The sequence below is a fragment of the Zootoca vivipara genome, chromosome 2, assembly GCF_963506605.1.
Source record: "Zootoca vivipara chromosome 2, rZooViv1.1, whole genome shotgun sequence".
Lineage (NCBI taxonomy): Eukaryota > Metazoa > Chordata > Lepidosauria > Squamata > Lacertidae > Zootoca > Zootoca vivipara.
In genome coordinates this window covers 20067512-20089277 of record NC_083277.1, presented here as the reverse complement: position 1 = coordinate 20089277, position 21766 = coordinate 20067512, and the positions used below count along the sequence as shown (strand labels likewise).

The following is a 21766-nucleotide window of genomic DNA, read 5'->3' as shown; positions in this document are numbered from 1 at the left end:
AACGTTCCCTTTTGTTCAAACACCCCCTGCAAATAGAAAGCTAGCACCACAGCAAGAAGCAACTTAAAACTAGAAATGTTTATGCGTGATGGGCTGGCTTTCTGTTTGCAGGGGGTTCAAAAACAAATAGGCGAGAGGTGATTAAAAATGATCATCTCCCTACCCAAGTGGAGTGTGGTTCCCCCCCCCTTTTTCTTTTTGCAAAGTCTTTTATTATTATTTCATTTAAGTGGAGCGGTATTAACCTCAATCCGCTGCACACGTGTAAAACCGAGCGTCGTTTCTTTCTTATAAAACTCGCAACGTGCCAGTGCCAAAGCCAACGCAGCAGCCACCGAATGGGCAAACCAACCAGCCACAAGGAACAGCAGTCGGCAAACTTGAGCGAAAAACGGAGTCCGGTCGCCAGGGGGCGCCGCAGCCTCCGCAAGCACAACGAGGAAACGCAAAAGGGGAGGAAGAGGCGTCTCTAGCCGCCGAGCGAAAAAGTTCCTCTATGGTTACATGCCGGAGGCGCCAGAGCGGAAGTGGGACGCCGGGCAGCGGCGGTATCTTGGTAACGCTGGAGAAGGGGCGGGTGGGGGAGGGGGAGCGCTGCTGGTGGGGATGGCGGTTGGTGGTGGTGCCTGTCGGGACTGGATCACGTGGCTGGATCAGGGCTGGGAAGGAGGAAGGGCACCCCTCGCCCTCCCACCAGAGAGGTCCCATGGGAGATGATGAGCCTCATGGACCCACTTGCCCTATTCCCTCTCTCCCCGACCCTTGGGAGTCCGGGGCTGGGTGTGGAGAGAGGGCCTCTGGGGCGAGGGATCCTGTGATGGTGGCTAAGAGGAGGATGCGATGAGAGGGTTAGAGGCAGCTAAGGTCAGGCTGGAGGAAATAAGAAGCTTAAGCAAACTGCTGCCATGCCTGTGGGATATCTCAGCTGGTAGAGCATGACACACACACACTTTCTCTCTCCATATATATATAATTAAGGTGATTTCAGTTAAAAGAAATCAAGTGATAGGCCTACAGGAAAAAAAGAAGGAAAAGTGAGAGGGAGAAAAAACAAACAAAGATACATATAAAAGCGAAAATACACACAGACACAAGGAAATATTCGATATTCCCATACATTATTGTATAAATTGGTATTGTGTTATTAAGAGCGTGAGATTCTTAATCTCAGGGTTGTGGGTTCGAACCCCATGGTGAACAACAAGATTCCTGCATTGCAGGCGGTTGGACTAGGTTGACCCTCGTGGTCCCTTCCAACTCTACAAATCTATGATTCTGTGACTTGTGTGGGCTGACCTGTGGGACTCCCCGAACTGGTAATCTCCAGCCTTGCAGTACAGGTTTACCCTGCTGCAGATCCGCTCGGCTGTGTTCGGTGAGCTTTATTCCCAAGTTAGGGTGTGTACATAAAAGAGGGCAGCCTTAGGGTTCAGGAGCTGGCTTGAAAGCAACAAGTGCCGTTAAGCACAGCGGAACTGCTGGCCAACCTTGTGCAAGTCTCTGGTTAATTTGCTTGGTTTTTAAGCTAAGGCGGGTTTGTGTAGGAGTAAAGAACAGAGTAGAATATTTAGCTTTCTCCTGATACTTGCGAGAAAATATTGGGTGGTTCTGTTTTGCCTTTGATGTGGAATAACAGTCCTCCTTACATATTGTATGAAATGTATTTGCCAGAGGTGGAAATAAAAACATCAGTTGCATTGCCCTTCTTTGGATCAGACCAAAAATCAATCAAGTCCTCTCCAACTGGCTATCTTGTTTTGCTTTTGGAAAACAGAAGCAGGAAGAATGGGAGGTAGACTCTCCATTAATCACATGGTAATCAGAAATACACATAGAGAAGATCTCTGAACGTTCTTGCAAACAAATGTGCCCTGAATGCTGAGGTTCCATGTTAAATTGTGGCAAGTAGTGGACTCTGAGTGGTAGACTCTACCTTCATATGTTTGGCAGCAGCCAATCCTTTTTTGAAGAACCCCTCTCTCTGCTAATTGTTTCCCACAAATCTTGTGACAATGATTTTGTTTGTGAGCAGGTGGCTATGGAATTTCCGCAAGCTGTTGCTTTTGGTTGTCTGCTTATGTGGGACAGAGTGAGTGTACACCAACACATCAGGTAGGAGAGGAAACAGATGAGCAAGGTATGGTGGGAATTAGTGGTTGGGCAGTTTGAAAGAGGGACATAAAGAACCCCAGGAGAAGCTTCAGGTGAATCTAAGGCGCTGGGTGTATCATCCTGGTCAGGCCTTGTATGCTGGAGTCTCTAGTTCCTGAATTGACAGCATCTACTGGTGGGTAAGAGGGACGTGGGTGGCGCTGAAGTCTAAACCACAGAGCCTAGGGTTTGCCAATCAGAAGGTCGGCTGTTCGAATTCCCACGACGGGGTGAGCTCACATTGCTCTGTCCCAGCTCCTGCCAACCTAGCAGTTTGAAAGCATGTCAAAGTGCAAGTAGATAAATAGGTACCGCTCTGGCGGGAAGGTAAACGGCGTTTCCGTGTGCTGCTCTGGTTTCGCCAGAAGAAGCTTAGTCATGCTGGCCACATGACCCGGAAGCTGTCTGCGGACAAATGCCAGCTCCCTCGGCCAGTAAAGCGAGATGAGCGCCGCAACCCCAGAGTTGTTCACGACTGGTCTTAAGTCAGGGGTCCCTTTACCTTTACTGGTGGGTAAAGTGTTGGATTCAGCCTGACAGACTAGAAACCTTGTTTATTTTAGTGATTACCGTATTTTTTTGTTTATAAGACAAGGTTTTTTTAATTATAAAACAATGCTAAAAATTAGGGGTCTTCTTATACACGGATAGTGCAGAGGTGGGATGGGCGATTGGTGGCCGCCATGAGTAGGAGATTGTCAGTGGCGTTTGGGCAGGTGATTGGTGGCTGTGTCGTCAAGGTATGCTGATGATTTGCTGCTGCGGCAATTGGGTGGGCAATTGGTGGCTGCTGGCAGTGAGTGGGCAGACGATTGGTGGCTTCCTTGATGTGTGCGATTGGCAGTGGCAGTCAGACGGGTGTGTGATTGTCGGCAATCCCCCCCCCCAAAAGCTCAACAACTCTGGGCAATCTCCTCCCATTTCCTCAATTTGGAGTCCCAAAAAATAGGGGTTGTCTTATACACGGTGTGTGTGTGTGTGTGTGTGTGTGTGTGTGTGTGTTATACACAGATAAGTATGGTATATAGCATTTTAGAATAAATTTACCAGACGCAGTAGATAAGAGAGTAGGTTGCTTGTGTGATCTAAAAAAACCATGTGAGAGGAAGGGTCATTTCTCAATGGCAGAGCATGTGTTTTGAGTGCAGAATTTTCCCTAGCATCTCCAGGTTCTGAAAACCTTGGGACGCCACCGCCAGTCATTATTGATCATCTTGAGCTAGAAGTAGCAGTTGGGTAAAAAGGCAGCTTCCTGTGTTCCTTCCTAAAACTAGAGTTCAGAACCAGCTCAGTTATTGATCAATTGATTAATTAGAGGCAGGTTTCTATAAATGCATATCTTTCAATGTACCTTCTTGCTGGTTTCTTCTCACACATGCAAACCTCAGGAAGTCAATACGCTTTCTCCACAGTATGATAGCTTTGCTAAATTTGTGGATTGGCTTTCGCTGGGGTGGTCTGGGGAAAGTAAACATTTTTTTCTGCTTCAATCTCCCATCTGTAAAAAGAAATGGCACAAATTAGCTCAGGGTGCAGATTATGAAGTTGATCAGAGCACACTGTTTTATTCCCACAATGCCTCAGTCTCAACAATTCACCATGCTGAGTAGTAGAAAGTCCATGTAGTGGGGCTTTGTAGCTGACTGAACCTGGATCTAATTATATAAGCTTCTGCTTCACATTGAACCACCTGTCTCCTTGATCCTTGCCCATCCTGGCTTATAAAAGCCAGCCGGGAAGGGCTGGGGGATGGGCTTCGTGGGTTGGTGAATGCTTCTCTCTGCGAGGGAGCCTTCCCAGTCCCGCTGAAAGAGGCGGTTATTATACCGCTTCTTAAAAAACCATCTTTAGATGCGGCCAATATGGCCAACTATCACCCAGTCTCAAATCTTCCATTCTTGGGCAAGGTGATTGAGCGAGTGGTTGCTGAACAACTCCAGGCACGCCTGGAAGAAGCGGACCATTTGGATCCCTTCCAGTCGGGATTCAGGCCTCATCATGGGACTGAAACTGCCTTGGTCGCACTGGTTGATGATCTCCGGCGGGCTAGGGACAAAGGTGAGAGCTGTTTCCTAGCTCTGCTGGATCTCTCAGTGGCTTTTGACACCATCGACCATAACATCCTTCTGGACCGTCTAGAGGGGCTGGGAACTGGGGGCACTGTCATACAGTGGTTCCGCTCCTTCCTCCTGGGCCGTGTTCAGAAAGTGGTGGTGGGGGATGAGTGTTCAGACCCCTGGGATCTCACTTGTGGGGTGCCTCAGGGTTCTGTCCTCTCCCCCATGCTTTTTAACATCTACATGCAGCCGCTGGGAGAGATCATCAGGGGGTCGGGGCTGGGTGTTCATCAATATGCGGATGATACCCAGCTCTACCTCTCTTTCAAATCAAAACCAGTGAATGCGGTGAAGGTCCTGTGTGAGTGCCTGAAGGCGGTTGGAGGATGGATGGTGGCTAACAGATTGAGGTTGAATCCTGACAAGACAGAAGTACTGTTTGTGGGGGACAGCAGGTGTGGAGGACTCCCTGGTCCTGAATGGGGTAACTGTGCCCCTGAAGGACCAGGTGTGCAGCCTGGGAGTCATTTTGGACTCACAGCTGTCCATGGAGGCGCAGGTCAATTCTGTGTCCAGGGCAGCTGTTTATCAGCTCCATCTGGTATGCAGGCTGAGACCCTACCTGCCTGCAGACTGTCTTGCCAGAGTGGTGCATGCCCTAGTTATCTCCGGCTTGGACTACTGCAATGCGCTCTACATGGGGCTACCTTTGAAGGTGACCCAGAAACTACAACTAATCCAGAATGCGGCAGTTAGACTGGTGACTGGGAGCGGCCGCTGAGACCACATAACACCGGTCTTGAAAGGTCTACATTGGCTCCCAGTACGTTTCCGAGCACAATTCAAAGTGTTGGTGCTGACCTTTAAAGCGCTAAATGGCCTCGGTCCAGTATACCTGAAGGAGCGTCTCCATCCTATCGTTCTGCCTGGACACTGAGGTCCAGCACCGAGGGCCTTCTGGCGGTTCTCTCGTTGCGAGAAGCCAAGTTGCAGGGAACCAGGCAGAGGGCCTTCTCGGCAGTGGCACCCGCCCTGTGGAACGCCCTCTTATCAGATGTCAAGGAAATAAACAACAATCTGACTTTTAGAAGGCACCTGAAGGCAGCCCTGTTTAGGGAGGCTTTTAATGTTTACTAGATTATTTTATTTTATTTTTCTGTTGGAAGTCTCCCAGAGTGGCTGGGGAAACCCAGCCAGATGGGCGGGGTATAAATAATAAGTTGTTGTTGTTGTTGTTGTTGTTGTTGTTGTTGTTGTTGTTGTTGTTGTTGTTATATGACATAGGGGGAAATAGTGACTCTTTACTCTTCTTGTCCATACAGTTGAGCCTGAGGCGACATCTCCCTCCTAATTCATCCCAGCCCATGAGTGACCCAACAGCTTCAAGGGAGAGAGATCTCTCTGGCAGCTGCACTGCAGGAGATGATATTTCCAACACCGATCCGAACGATTTGAAACCCAAGCTGATGACCATATGTGCAGAGATGGCTCCTGGAATAGTTGGCACACAGTCCGTCTCCAGTAGCGCCAGCTCGCTGAAAAGAAAAAAATCTCATTCTGAGACTGACGGTCTTGGGAATGGCGTACGGAATTCTGCAGAGGAGGACCAGGTCGCCAGTCTCAGCTGTGCAGAAGGGCAACATGGCCAGTCTGCCCAAAGAGAAGAAGGTGAAGAAATGGACTGCCAGCAGCCAAGAACTAGCACCAGCTTAGTCCCTCTTTCCGGAGTGAGCTTAAGCCCTAAGAAACGGAAGCTGGTTCTACACATAGACTTAAACAACACGATCGTAGTGTCTGATGCTGTCACTGGTCAGGACCCCAGAGCTGCTCTAAACTATTTCCTGAGCACTGTGACCTGGGGGGAAATCAGCCCAACAGGTAAGACCATGCGAGCAGCTGAAATCCCAGTTCCTGTGACATAAAACCTAAGTTCAATGGCTGGATGAAACACTGCAAGAAAGAAGAATTGCTTGGTGTGTTTTTTTAAAAAATCATTTCTGATTTTCAGGATAGGTGATGCAGAGAAACACAGTATGGCCAAGGGGTGTGTAGGGAAGGAGGCAGAAGCCTGGGGGGATAATTTAATGTAGGGCTAAGGAGATTGCTCTGTTAGCACAAGCATCTCTCCTTGTCTGATGGAACAGTCTCCCTTCTCCTACCCCCATGTGCTGTTCTGTGGGGAGGAGGTGGGGCTGGGGGAAGCCCCCCCCCCCCGTGGTGCTAGTGTGTTGATTCTCAAGCTTTTTTCTCTGGGCCATCCTTTCAGAATAAATTTTTTACAACCCCCCGTTTTTTAGATATTAAAAAAGTTCGCAAGCAAACCACCAAAAACAAAGTGACAACCCTCACAAGCTGTTGAAGAAAATAGTATTCATTTATTTACAAATGCGGGGACCCAGGTGGCGTTGTGGGCTAAACCACTGAGCCTAGGGCTTGCTGATCAGAAGGTCGGCGGTTTGAATCCCCGCAACGGGGTGAGCTCCCGTTGCTCGGTCCCAGCTCCTGCCAACCTAGCAGTTCGAAAGCACATCAAAATGCAAGTAGATGAATAGGAACCGCTATAGCGGGAAGGTAAACGGCGTTTCCATGTGCTGCTCTGGTTTGCCAGAAGCGGCTTTGTCATGCTGGCCACATGACCTGGAAGCTATACGCCGGCTCCCTCGGCCAATAATGCGAGATGAGCGCGCAACCCCAGAGTCGGTCACGACTGGAGCTAATGGTCAGGGGTCCCTTTACCTTTACCTTTATTTACAAATGCACTCCCAGTTTTCTATTATTGTGCCTAACACATTTTCAGGTATGGTGTCCTGTTCATCAGAGGCAACAAGCGTTACTTGTGGGGGTTTCTCTTGTCTCTTAAGAGAGCACTCCAGATGCATTATACGTAATGATAGAAATTTGAGTGTTTTTGTAAATAAAAAAAGTTTTCTTCGACATCTTTGGATGATTGCCTTGCTTTCCCCCCACCTTGAGTTGGTACTGCCCTCTTTCTGGCAAGCTGCGAGCTCCCAACCTGTACTCTGCATCCCACAGAGGAAAAGGGGGTTGGACAGGGAGGTGGGAAGGTGGGTTAAAAATGGACTGGAAGTAGCCACCCACCCTCTCACAACACCTCCGGTTGCCCTCCCCTCTCAGCATCAGCATTGAAAAGCAAACGGGGCAGTCCTGCCCATTGTATCTCATCTCAGGCTCAGGGCCAACTTGCTTACATCCTCGGCTCCCTGGATCTGGACCAAGAGACTACTACTGTAGCCTGGCACTCTGCTGCAAGGCAGCGCCATGCCCCTATTATGCCGCCCACGAGCCAGCTCTCCTTATAGATCAGGCTCTTTTGTTCTCTGCGAAGGGAACCTCATCAAAGGAGCTGTTGCATCCTGTATCTCTCCCAGGCACATTTACGTATTGTTGGTCTCTTCAGAATTAGGTTAAAGCTGCCTGCCAACACTCTCGCATGCACACATGCAGGAGCACCAAGAAGTTAAAATTAACATGTACTTAGCTAAGCTGTTTGACTTCAGGTGCCCTCTGTCTGAACTATTGCCACTTGCCTGAGAGATTTGTATTCTGCTGCACTGCGCATTGTTCTCTTCCTTCCACTGCCCCCCCTTTTTAAAAAAGGTGTTCAATAAAAGGCTGTTGCGGAAACACTGAAGCAGCCTTTGCCAACCTGGTGCCCTCCAGGTGTTTTGGACTCCCTATTCCCATTAGGATGTGCTAGCTGGGGCCGATCAGCATCATAGACCAAAACATCCGGAGGGCTGGCAAAGGTTGCTGCAAAGGAGGTCCTTATTTAGGGCACTCTAGGCCAGGCATTCCCAAACTTCAGCCCTCCAGATGTTTTGGACTACAATTCCCATCATCCCTGACTACTGGTCCTCATAGCGAGGGATCATGGGAGTTGTAGGCAAAAACATCTGGAGGGCCGCAGTTTGGGGGTGCCTGCTCTAGGCACTGGCACTGGCTTTCCAGGATTTCATGCAGGGAGTCTTTCCCAGCCGAACTCTGAGATTCTGCAGGAGGGGAGAGTGCTCTTGTGCTCAAATCCCGCACCTGGTTGGCCACTGTGAGAACAGGATGCTGGACCGGGGGGGGGGGGGCATTGGTCTGATCCAGCAGGCTCTTATTTTCCTATGAGATGCTGGTGCCTTCTGCATGCCAAGCAGATGTTCTGTTGGCAAGCTCTGTCCCCTTCCCAGGCTTCGGGGTTGGCTCTGAAGGTGTAAGCGAAGCTGTGCTGGGACTTTGGGCCCAGGATAGAGTGTGAGCCCATCAATGGAAGAGAGAGAGAGAGAGAGAGAGTTCCTCCTTCCTTTAGTCCCTAAACTCACCTCCTTCCTCTTTCCTTCCAGGCAAGTGGCAGTGGCTGAGCGAGTCTCCCTCCTTGCTCCCTCCCTGCCCGGGGGCCGTGACTTTTTACTCCCAGTACGGCCGTAACACCCGATTCACAGACACGCCGCACGGGCGGAAGTTCCGCGATCTTCTCAAGCGCCACCTGCAGCTTCTGGAGTGGCAGGGGCCTCCTCACCCGCTGCTCTCCACCCCCGGTGAGCGTGGCAAGCACTACCACTTGGTGCTGCCTTCCTTCTTCCGCCTCTTGGAGAGCCTGCACCGGGAAGGGAGGCACTTTGCCGTCGTCTTCCGCACCTTTGGCACGGACTTGGCTCGCGTCCTGAAGGCAGTGCGCTGTGCCCTGGAGGGGGAGCACCCCCACTTCCCTGCGCTGCGGGATGTCTCGGTGAGTGGGCAGAATAAGAGCACCCTGGGACAGACTCCCTCAGGGAGCTGTGGACTCTCCTTCCTTGGAGGTTTTTAAGCAGAGGCTGGGTGGCCATCTGTCATGGATGTTTTAGATCAGGCACCCCCAAACTCACCCCCCCAAGATGTTTTGGGACTACAATTCCCATCATCCCTGACCACTGGTCCTCTTAGCTAGGGATGATGGGAGTTGTAGTCCCAAAACATCTGGAGGGCCGAGTTTGGGGGTGCCTCTTTTAGATTCCTGCATTGCAGGGGGTTGGACTAGATGATGCTTGAGGTCCTTTCCAATTCGACAATTCTATGATTCTATGGATTCCTCCATTGCTTTTGCTCTTTTAGTCACGACCTGCCTTTTCCGCAAGCCTAGCAGGTGTTCAAGCAGCTCTCTCGGCTGAGGCTTATTGATCCCAGTGCCCTCTGCTTTTTTTGTTTGTTCAGTTAGTTTTCTAGATGCCTTTCAGCTGAAGACACCTTTTTATTTATTGCCTTTGTATCCCACCAAGGAACTCAAGGTGGCGTACCTGGTTCTCCCCTTCATCCCTACAACAACCCTGTGGGGTAGGTTAGGCTCAGAGGCAGTGAGTGGCCCAAGGCCACCTGGTGAGCTCCATGGCTGAGGGGGGATTTGAACCCTGGTCTGCCATGTCCCAGCCTTCCATGCAGCCTCTCGGCAGGCTTTAGGAGTCTCTTGTTGGCGTCCCATGAGATGCAGGTTGTGACTGCCTGATTCTACACCCCTTCCCTTCTCTAGGAAATCCTGCCAAGCTCACAGCTGATTGCTTCCTCTCTCTGAAGGGCAGCCAAAATTAAATCCGGCATTATTTAATTAGGTTGCCCGATAAGAAATGAATATAATACCGGAGGTGTGGAGCTTTGGATTTGATAGGGACTCTCCTTTGCGCTTTGGGGACCAAGGCTGCCAACATTATACATTGCAATATCTCGTTGGAAAGTGAAGAATCCTGGTGGCTTTGCTGGAATCCTGGAGGAATTCAGCTTTCATTAAAAATAGCAGGTTTTTGGTCTCTGTACTTCCAAAGTGAAGCTTCTGAATAACGGGCAGAGCCCACTAAATATTGAGGAACCGGGGAAAGCCTGGTTATGACTTAAACGATCTTGGGGTGGTCTGTTTATAGCTTGCAGATTGCTATGGGCCCCTGTACTGTACCTACCTTTCCATTCTTAAGCACCTGTGCATCCTCCATTTGTCACATTTCTCTGAATCCTAGGTCCTATTTTATTTAGCTAGGTGTGTGAGCATGGGGCCATTAAGAATTATAATGGGTAGAGCACTGCAGACTTTAGCTTGTGCTCCTTGTGCAGCTTGGGGCACTTAACGTTCCCATTTTACAGATGAGAAACTGAAGCAAACAACAATGAGCTTGCCAAGGCCACCGCATCAAGATTGTGACTAAGGCGGCATATGATTGAAGTCCAAAACACTGTCCACAAGATTGGACCGTGCTGGCTCTCCGCTTAGACAGAAGGCATTTGATGCATGAAAAGAAATGCTTAGTTGATGCTTAGTGGGATTTGAGAGGACCAAATAAATATTTTTGACACCGCTAAAGCCTTCCTTTATAATTGGAATTAAATGTGAGTAAAATTCAGTGTTGTTAAGGACTGAACTTTTGCCACATTCATCAGTTCTGGTGCACTGCCAGCTGCCGAGAGAATTCAGCTATGGCAACCTTTGTGATCTGTTAGGGGATGTTTGATGATAATGCAATTGTATTTATTACTTAATGTATTACATTTCTATCTCACCATTCCTCCATTGTGCTCAGGGGGCGATCCCATTTTTATACTTCTGAGGTAGAGGCATCTGGTTATGGGAAAGGGAATTCTAAAGCCCGCTTGGCCCTTGCATCCATTTCAGCACCAGGCTTAACATGCAACGCTGTTTGCTGGGGGGAAGACCATTCACACGCAAGTCGAGAAAGTTTCTGTTGGTCACATGGAAGCAGCCCAGCCGAGTGCCCAATGTTGTTGAACTCCAACTCGTGGCATCCTAACCATTTGCCAAATTGGCAGGGGCTGATGGGAGTTGTAGTCCAAAACAGGGGCAGAGCACTAGGTTGGGGAAGGCTGAAGGAGCCCTTAATCCATTTGGTGGGACAGCCCCCTTCTGCATCCAGGTGGTGCAAGGCGGGGCTAGCCAGCCCGCGGGGTGGGGCTAGTCGCCCATGCGATGAGCATCGAGGGGGGCGCTGCTAGCCGCCTGCGGCAGCATCGTTCCTAGCAGCCCACCGCCCACGCAGTGAGCATCTGGGGGGGGCCGCCCACTCAGCAAGTGGGGGTGGGTGGCACAGCGATGTCACGCGCCCTCATGGCTGGCTCCCGGTGCCCACCGCACCTGCCTTCCTCCGCCAGTGCAACGCCCTTGATCCCCAGGTGCAGCTCAGGGTGATTCCTCATCTCAATGCACACAACGCTCTGCTTTGATGACCTCAAGTTTGCTGCTGAGAGCTTGACAGGAGAGTGATCTGTGTTTCATTTGCTTTTTTTCACCCCTCCTCTGCCTCCCTGCTACGCTATGGCAGCTGCCGGTGGACATCAGTCCTGGAACGATACGTTGCAGCAAGCGAAAGGTGGTGTTGACCCAGGGAGCAGGGCGGCTCTCCAGTGAAGATGGCGACAGGGAACTGTACCTCTACATCAGCTCCAGGGAAGGCCTTTGTGGCTTCCAGGATCACTTTGACTGGTGAGGAATAAGAACGGCAGCCTGCTTCTTAGCCTATAGTGACTGATGTGCTTTTACTTAGGGTGATGTCACTGATTCATTTATACAGGCTTTCAAAAAAACCCCAGCTTGGCCAGACTTTTAAAATTGCCCCATCAGCACACAAATTTCTTGCCTCCTGGCCTTGCGTGACAGTCGACAGTCGCTTCTGAGCCAGGCAAATGACTGTGGTCTAAAACCGCCTTCCCAACGTGTCCCCCCCCCCCGGATGCTGTTGGACTATAACTCCCATTATCCCTGATTATCCTGGCTGGGACTGTGGGGGTTGTCGTCAGGAACAGTTGTAGAGCATCAGGTAGGGGACGGCTGGTATAAATTAGGGTATTTTTGAGCGTCCAATGTTTTTAGAAGTTTTAATTGCATTAGTATTGTAGGGCGGGATTCAGCTAAGTTGCTGCATGCATGGATCAAGGTCCCTTTGTGCAATGGGACTCCCACCCCACCCCCCACCCCCACACCTGTGCCCCTAAATCTGCTCTGGCAGGTTGGAGGAAAACCCAGAGCAGGTTTAAGGGGCATAGGGTAGTAGGATTGGGGAAAAGTCTCAGTGCACAAGGAGACTTTGTTGCATGCACACAGTTAGCGCTTAGTTGAATTTCACCCAATGCATTGGGCTCCTTTGGAGAAAGATGGTGGGTATAAATCCTAATGATAATAAATAAATAAATAAATAAATAAATAAATAAATAAATAAATAATAGAAGAAGAAGAAGAAGAAGAAGAAGAAGAAGAAGAAGAAGAAGAAGAAGAAGAAGAAAGTGATTCTTCCCTTTTTCCCTGTCTCCAGCCTGACATTCCTGCAGGGTTGAGACATGTTTGCTTGCCTCTTCCTTTTCTTTACTGCCAGGATAAAGAACCTGATGCTCTTGGACTCCAACTCCCATGATCCCTGACCAAAGGCCATGTTGAGTGGGCCTGATGGAAACTGTAGTCCAAAGACATCTGGTGGTCCATAGGTTCGCCACCTCTCCCTTACTGAACTCACATCTGCCAAGAGCAATTGTTTAAAATGCAAAGTCACCATTGGTTCTTTAAGATCCACCTGACTCTGCCTTGTTCTGCTGCTGAGATTAGGACTGAGGACTCATGTCCTGTACCAGAGAGAGAGAGAGAGGGAGAGAGAGGGAGGGAGGGAGGGAGGGAATGAACTGTGCTAAATCCAGATAGTTCTGTTGGGAATAACTCTCTTGCTTCAACATGCAGCCTGAGCCACTGGAAGCTTTGAGCAAACCTGTTAGTTTTGTGATCTAGAGCAGTGTTTCCCAACCTTGTGCCTCCAGCTGTTTTCGGACTACAATTCCCATCATTCCTGACCACTGGTCTTGCTAGCTAGGGATGATGGGAATTGTAGTCTCAAAACATCTGGAGGCACAAGGTTGGGAAACACTGATCTAGAGAAGATGGACTCTTGGGCCATCTGGCAATGTAGCCAGCCAAAGCTGAGCACAACCCAGTTGTAATATTTGAGCATCTATTTGTTTTGAGTACTGGAAGGCTTGCCCTAAGCCCTTCAGCAGACACTGCCAGCCCTTCCTGCACCCTTTTCTGGGTTCTGTTCTGTGGTACACGGAGCACAAACAGCTGCCATTGCATGTGAAGTCCTGCACTGAGAATTATGCATACCCCTCCTATGCAGGGTCCTGTGGTGGTAGCATAAGAAGCTTTTCAAATATGATTTTGAAGAAGCAGGTTTCTTTTGCACAGGAGCTTGGAAATATTTTTGCATTCTCACGGGAGAGCTCTGAAATGAGAGGGAGGTTCCCGTGGTGAAGAGCTGGGTCGTGAACAGCCAGGGCAACTTCTATCTGTCTTTTGTGGCTCTTAGTCCCTGTCCCCCATCAACTCTGCTGTCCTCCACCTGAATCTCTTCTTTTTTCTATCATCTCATTCCTTGTCAAAAGTAATCTAAATCTTCTCAAATGCTGAACCGTGAAAGCAGAATAAATTGTGTGGGATAAGAATAGATGTATTAATTGAGTTGGTATTTGTATGTGGAAAGAATATGCCAGCTTGACCCTTATGATCACGGCATTCAATACATTTCTTGCCTTCTTGTTTCCGTTTGTTGCATTGGAGGGGACAAGGTGGGCTGGTGGGGTCTTTGCTAAGATTCATTGCAGACTCTCACTTCAACAACCTAGGAAAAATCCCCATAGAAGTTCTGATCCCCCCCCTCCTCTCTCTCTCTCCCCCCATGTGTGTGTTTGTTCCAGGTGGGCCAGGAACCAGTTCTCCAGCCGAGGAGGGAAGCCCCTTTGGATTGACCCTCACGACACAAGCACCCACCATATCTGTATCGATGACAACATTCGCCTGAACGATTCCGACACCATCATCCACCCTCGGGTATCGTTGCCATGGATCGTTGCTCTAAAATATTTCAGTGTGGAAATAAACAAAAACCACCCCACTTAATCAGATCATATCCTCTTTATAATTCTCTCTTCCTCACGACAGCCCTGGGAGGTAGGCTAGACTGGGCTGGTGAAGGATTGTGGCCAGAGCTTTGAGGCAGAGCAAAGGCATGCGCCTCTGACATCCACCTCTGGAACCCTGTGCCGCCCTTAGATGGCAGAGCTGCCTTCCAAACGCCTAGCTTGGTGAGAGGAAACCCTTGGGCAGCCCCAAAGGAGTTGCAGAACTGGGTGGAAGGGATAAGCTAGCTGCCTGTTTTAACCACAGGTGAGTAGAGGAGACTTTGCTGGCGCAGAGCAGCCGGTGCGTGCTGCCTGCTCTTGCTGGCGTGAGTCATCCCCGCTGCCTGCCGTAGCCCAGCATCCTGCCTCCGAGCGGTCTGAAGCTCATTCGCAGCCCTCTGTGCTTAAAGGGCAGCTTCCCCAGAGGAGCATGCTCAGAAGTGAGATTCCAGGGAGAGGAGTGGGAAGGATCTGGCCATTGTGGCAGCTCCCTTTGTACATGACTGAGAGTGCGCCCTCCCAAGAAGAGGAGAGGGCATGGGAGGGAATGCGCTGGCAGTGGCTGGACTGGCAGAATGAGGAACGGCTGGGCAGGAAAGGTTAATTGGTTCCTGCTGGAGTCCAGCCACCACAGTGGCCTCCTAGGGCTCTCTGCTGCGCATGGGAAGGGATGCTGTCGGCCCCTCAGTGCTGTTTTGGGAATAAAGGAAGTTTCCTTCCTTTGCATTCAGTACTTAATAGCCGATCTTTGCACTAGAGGCGAGGAGCTCCCAGCACCTCCTCTGCCCTATCTGCAGAAGGTTGGAGCCCCTGTTTTGCTGAGCAGGGCAGCAGTTCCTCATCCCCACCCCCACCCCCCCAGCCGCATGACCCTGGGCCAGATTATATTTAGAGAGAACGCTGTGGAGGTGACCTCTGGCGCTTCTGGAGACTCCCGATCAAATCTCTTGGCTTCGGAGGCCAGCCTCAATCTCGATCCCGCTTTTTCCTCTTCGGTGCGTGGATCACACTCCTTTATTTCTGGCCGTTGCTATTTTTATCGCCGGTTTTACCGTCTGGGCTATTTCTGTTTTTATTGTGCAAGTCGCTTTGAGACACCTTAGCGTAAAAATGTGGCAGATAATAATGACTGTAATAATACAACGTGCTCCAGCTTGCTCTCCTCTGGCTATAGCTTTTTGGCCTGCTCTTTGCATCCTGGAACTTGCTTGCTGGATTCAGGACAAGAGAGGGCTGCTACGCATTTCCTAGCTGTGCAGAAGGGAAGACTGGGGGCCTGTGCATGTTTTCAGTCAAGGGCTCCAGCAAGAGAGGTGATGTCGGTCCAGTTTCCCCTTCCGCAGCCCGATGCTTCTACAGATCGGGCTACTTTAGGTGCTGTTCAGTAAGGACATGAACCAAGATTGACGATTATACTGTACAGGGAACAACGTTCTGTGTTTTCCTTAGGAGTAGTCTATATGCAGATCGGGGCAGGAGAGGATCCCGCTGCCACGCAAGCTGAGAGCCAATGCATTTGAAGGGCTTTGCCATTCTGCATCTTCCACAAGGAGTGCTTTCAGGAAGAGTGGCTTGCAGAGTTCCTTCTAGTGCAATGGATTCAAACTTCAAGAAAGAAGATTCCACCTAAACATTAGGAAGAACTTCCTGACAGTAAGAGCTGTTCGGCAGTGGAATTTGCTACCAAGGAGTGTGGTGGAGTCTCCTTCTTTGGAGGTCTTTAAGCAGAGGCTTGACAGGCATATGTCAAGAATGCTTTGATGGTGTTTCCTGCTTGGCAGGGGGTTAGACTGGATGGCCCTTGTGGTCTCTTCCAACTCTATGATTCTATGATTCTAGTGAGAGGGAACCCAAAGCAAGTTACTACAAATTCTCCCCCCTCTCTGCCCTCCCATACGAGTTTGAGCCACAGCTTGCAGCATTCGGTCCCCAAAGGCCGCTCTTGAGACCCCGGGACTTGAGCCGCTTGTGATGTATTTGTTGGGATGTAGGACACTCTCTTGACTGAATGCTTGCTGGAGGAAATAGTGTCCGAGAGGCTGAAAGTTCCCTTTCCCTACTGTTGTCCTAGCCAGCCTCAGTTTCTAATGAGGACGCAGGCCTGCTGGAAGCCACAGGCTCTGTTCTGGAATTCCTTCCTCCTAACCCCTGATCATAGGCAGGTAGGTTCTTATTTCTCTCTGTATTGAGGGGGTGCCACTCTGCACACGCTCAGTGGCATCCTCTGCCATTACTACTTGTGTTCCAAGAGCCTTAATCTGTTTCCCGTTCCTTGGGTTGGACCATCTCCAATTTTGCGGCACCCAGACTGGCAGGCTTCTGAAGAGAATGGGCTTCTGGGTTACCCACCTCTCTGTCTCAACAAAGGAGCCATGTTGCCACCCAGAGTGAAAGAGGAGAGGGGTGGGCTGGCTGGCTGCTTGTTCTTCTGGTGCCACCTTCTTTGGGCTCCTCTGTCGCACCCACAGCCTCAGAACTCTGGCTCTCTCTCTTCTTTTACCTGGCAGGTGTTCTCAGGGCAAGGAAGCAGCTGTCTCCGCACGACCCCCACCTCCGAGCTGTACGACATCTGCCTGGTTCAAACAGACCTCCTGGGGGCCATTGCCGACCCAAGCTATTTCTGCCGCTGCGTCCGACGGTGCGAGGAGAACTATGAGAGCTACCTGGCCAGTGCTGGGGGGAGTTGTTGCACCTAAAGTGGGGCTGGCCTGCGGGAAAGTCTCCCCTCGTGTACCATGTGGAGTTTGCAAGAGGAGAATCTTCTGTTTGGCACCTCTCTCTGGGTGTCGGGGGTTCCCACTGGAGTCGCCATGCTTCCTTTTGCTTCCGGCTCAGAGCCCTGCGTGGGAAATTCTTTGGTACAGCCTGCAAGCCCAGAAAGCAGGTTTTCTGGTGCTGTCTGAACCTGATCACCTGAACAGAGGCTTTCTTCCTATTAATATTGATTCAGATGTCGGAGGACGAGCTCATGGAGAGATGGCTGACCTGGGCAAACCTCTGTCTTGAAGCACTTGCAACTGGCCCGTGGGCCCAACCTCGCTGGTCTCAGCCACAGCGTGGAGAAAAACCGCTGGCCTGTGAACACAGCCCGCCTTTCCAAGCATTAAACTCCACTCCAGCTGCTCTTGTTTGTTTTTTGCCTGCAGCAGTGGCTGACCCCAGCGCATAAAACCTATTGCTAAGTGGGTCCCCATGGGAGAGGTCCAGGGGTTAAGGCTTTTTTTCCCCTGGCACAGCTGAGCTAACTGAAGTTCGGCTGCTTGTGAATTTTCCCCGTTTAGAGGATTGTTCATCTCTTCCCTGTTCAGGAACAGGACAGCTGCGAGATCATCCAGCAACCACCTTCCAAAACCTTTTGCTTTCAGAAACGAGAGCTTCACTTCATTTCTCTCTGTGTGTGCATGGACAGAAAGAAGCCGGTCCTCATGATGCTAGGGGGAGCTCCTAAGTCCCTGTGGTCCAGGGAAGGTTCTGTGGCTCAGTGGTAGAGCATCTGCTTTACATTCAGAAGGTCCCAGGTGTTCAATCCTTGACATCTCCAGGTAGGCCTGTAGAGACCCCTTTCTGAAATCCTGGAGAGCTTCTGCCAATCAGTGCGGGCACACTGAGCTGGATGGCGGACAGTCGGATTCGGTATTTTTTATTTGTTTTGTTTCTTCATCGCTTTTCATTCAAATGAATCCCAAAGCGGCTTACACACAATATTCGTTATTTATTTATTTATTTATTTAAACCAATCTTCATCAACACAATACACACAATATTCATTCATTCATTATTTATTTTATCTATCTATCTATCTATCTATTTATTTTAGCCGATCTTCATCGAGAGATCTCGGGGCAGTTCACGGAATAAAATAATAAATAAATAATAATAACACGATAGAATGTAAAAGCCCATCACAAATGCAGCATAAAACATATGGAACAATTAACAAATCGCCAGTGAGGCAACGCCGCTAACCGAGCAGCAAACTGAAAAATTAGCTGAACATCACAGCTAAAGCAAAAGTTGCACCATGTGATGAACAAGCAACACAGCCCTTATGAGCTATAAAACAATATCAACAACATGAATAGAACAGCAGCCAAAACCACAAACTTAGCACTAGGTTCGCGCACAGCCCCATGGCTCATAATCTGCCACTGTCTAGCTCCTTCCTTCTGGAAGCTCCTTGGGCTGGAGGTGGGGCAGCCCAGGTGAAACCAGCCACCCTTGATGGCAAACAGAGCCTCTCCCCTCTGGAAACAGCTCCCTTGCAAAGGCTCCCAGGGCTGGAGGGTGGGGCAGGTCAGGTGGGAAAAGCCATTGCCTTGTGGCCAGCAGCGATTCTCTCTCACACACATCGTACAGTATCTCATACGGCAGCTTCCTAGCTTCCCATCAGCCCCAGTGAGCCTGGCCCAACGGCTGGGGTGATAGATGTGCTCTAAGGACAGCGGAGGGCCCCATGTTTGCCATCCTTGCCTCAATTCTGCTTGCTTGCCCAGCTCTTCCTGTTGTACGGGAGGAGGGTTTTTCTTAAAAAGCAAGCAAGCAAACAAAACCCGCACCCAATTCTTTATAGAACAGCGAGAGCAGCCTTCTGACTGTTGTAGCTCTTTGTGGCGAGCTCTTGTGCTAGCAGGATTCCCACCCACCCCGCCGAGAGGCTGGCTGTGCCTATTGCTGCTGCTGCAAGGCCACAGCTCCTGTTTGCTGCTTGAAAGAGGAGTTTGACAGAAGAGCTTTACCTCCCCAGCAGCGGGAGGCTGAGCCCAACTCCTTTGCCCAGGCATTGGCAGAAAGCCGGCAGAGGACCAGCTTGGGGAAGCTATTGTTCCTAGTCGGCTTCAAGTCTTTTCAGGTTGTACACACACACACACACACACACACACACACACACACACACACACACCCTTTTGCTGAGCTGCTGAGCCAAATGTAGCATAAAGTGCGAAAGAGCCTTGAGAGAGCAGGAATTTTGCTCATTTGAAGATTGTCTTGAAGGCGAGATCGTAGAATCGTAGAGTTGGAAGGAACCCCAAGGGGCATCTAGTCCAACCCTCTGCAATGCAGGAATCTCGGCAAAAGCATCCATGGCAGATGGCAACCCAGCCTCTGCTTAAAAACCTCCAAGGGAGGAGAGCCCACCACCTTCCCAGAGAGTCCGTTCCACTGTCGAACAGCTCTTACTAGCAGAAAGGCCTTCCTGATGTTGAGTGAGAATCTCTTCTTCCCTGTCGCCTGCGTATGCCACAGAAGAGCTTCCAGCAGGCAGTTTCAAAGTTGGAACAGAAACCCGGTGGATTTTCACAGACCAAACCAGCTTATTCCTTTCTGTTAGGTCCATCTCTATCGCACCCCTTTTTGACTGTCACAGGCTTTTAGGAAGAGAAGCATCTCAAAATATATGTTAGATATGCAACTAAAGAAACTGCATGGGCACTAAATGCTATCTTGCATTTGCCTCTTGGAGGTTGTTATGTTTTGTTTTACCTTTAAAAACTCATTGGATGGATTTGAGGAGGATACACGGATCCATGATGATTAACCATATTAGGTAAAAAAAACCAACCCCTCCATATTCAGAGATGATATACCCCCGGATATTGAGCCCTGCAGAAGTCCTCTTGCTTCCATGCTTTGTTCCTGCATGTCTCAGTGGCATCTGTCAGGACAAGGGGTGCTGGGTTCGATGGATCCTCGCTTTGGTCCAGCTTGTTCTTTGGCTCTTTGGAAGAAGGGTGCGCCAGAGCCTGGGGAGAAGCCATCAAGTGTACTTTTCTGGGTGTCATTCCTGTTCATAATGTGTGGAGGAGAATGCAGTTAAGGGGTTGCCAAGGAGTTGTCAATAGGAGTATAGCATCTAGATCTAGGGAAGTAATAGTACCACTGTATTCTGCTCTGGTCAGACCTCACCTGGAGTACTGTGTCCAGTTCTGGGCACCACAGTTCAAGAAGGATACTTACAAGCTGTAACGTGTCCAGAAGAGAGCAACCAAAATGGTCAAAGGCCTGGAAATGATGTCTTATGAGGAACGGCTTAGGGAGCTGGGTATGTTTAGCCTGGAGAAGAGAAGGTTAAGGGGTGATATGATAGCCATGTTCAAATATACAAAAGGATGTCATATGGAGGAGGGAGAAATATTGTTTACTGCTGCTCCATAGAAGCAGACACGGAGCAATGGATTCAAACTACAAGAAAGAAGATTCCACCTAAACATTAGGAAGAACTTCCTGACAGTAAGAGCTGTTCGGCAGTGGAATTTGCTACCAAGGAGTGTGGTGGAGTCTCCTCCTTTGGAGGTCTTTAAGCAGAGGCTTGACAGGCATATGTCAAGAATGCTTTGATGGTGTTTCCTGCTTGGCAGGGGGTTGGACTGGATGGCCCTTGTGGTCTCTTCCAACTCTATGATTCTATGATTCTAAGGAAGCAGAGGGGAGGAGGTGACTTATTTAGTGCATAGGATTCAAGGTGTTGCTGGCATAAAAGGTTCGTCAAGCAGGCAACAGACATAACCAGCGTGCTCCGTCCTAAGGGTGTCTGTGTGTAGATGGGAAAGCATGGAGAACCAGCCTGATCCCATGAAGGCAGCTGCAGAATCAGCTCAGATTTCCACCTCGGTCTGATTTGGGCCCACCCACACATCCACGCCGAGGCCGGAAATACGGGTTGGGTGGATCTATGCAAAGCGCAATGCGTGTTTTGATTCTTCTTCCAGCTTATAGGGGCACCAGTGCTTGCTGTGTCACCTCCAGCTCCCTTCTGCAGCAGCGCACTGAGTGGCAGCTGGGCGACCCACAAGGGCTTCCCCACCAGCTGAAACCTGGGCACGCTCCTGCTGCTGTGGGCACGGCATCAGCTGCGAATGGAAATGAGTAATCTCCTGTCTCACAGGAGTATTATGGAGATGCTTGAGGCTCTTGCAGGGCAGTTTGCACATTTAAAAAGTGTTCTGCAAACTGTCCTCTCGGGGTGACTGATTCAAGGTGTTTGCCTCCCTATTTTTGCCCCCAAAGATACCCAGAAGCGGCTCGCTACCTTGGCTGTTGGCAGCGGCTGCAATAATAATAATAATAATAATTTATTTATACCCGCCCTCCCCAGTCAAAACCAGGCTCAGGGCGGCTAACACCAATAAAATTAAAATAAGACATAAAAAGCAATTAATTAAAATACAGATTAAAATACAATATTAAAATTTAAAATGCAGCCTCATTTTAAGTAGTCCATAAATCCAAACCATGAGGGAGGAAAACACAGGGGCCAGACTGAATCCAACCCAAAGGCCAGGCGGAACAGCTCTGTCTTGCAGGCCCTGCGGAAAGATGACAAATCCCTCAGGGCCCTGGTCTCCTGTGAATCATAGAATCATAGAGTTGGAAGAGACCACAAGGGCCATCCAGTCCAACCCCCTGCCAAGCAGGAAACACCATCAAAGCATTCTTGACATCTTTAAGCCTCTGCTTAAAGACCTCTGCTGAAAGAGTGTTCCACCAAGTTGGGGCCAATACTGAAAAGGCCCTGGCCCTAGTTGAGGCCAATCTAGCCGCCTTATGGCTCGGGATCTCCAGAATATTGTTGTTTGTGGACCTTAAGGTCCTCCGCAGGGCATACCAGGAGAGGCGGTCCCGTAGGTACGAGGGTCCCAAGC

General features: G+C 49.8%; 1 protein-coding gene across 1 annotated transcript; it reads left to right on the top strand.

The window, feature by feature from the left end:
• Nucleotides 1–503: 503 nt before the first annotated feature.
• Nucleotides 504–21467, top strand: LOC118079432 (uncharacterized). Its single transcript, XM_060271259.1, has 6 exons — nt 504–556; nt 5531–6086; nt 8558–8943; nt 11510–11670; nt 13923–14055; nt 16634–21467. The coding sequence occupies exons 2-6, from the start codon at nt 5573–5575 to the stop codon at nt 16820–16822; spliced, it is 1383 nt and encodes a 460-aa protein (XP_060127242.1). The 5' UTR covers nt 504–556; nt 5531–5572; the 3' UTR covers nt 16823–21467.
• The last annotated feature ends 299 nt before the right edge of the window (nt 21468–21766 follow it).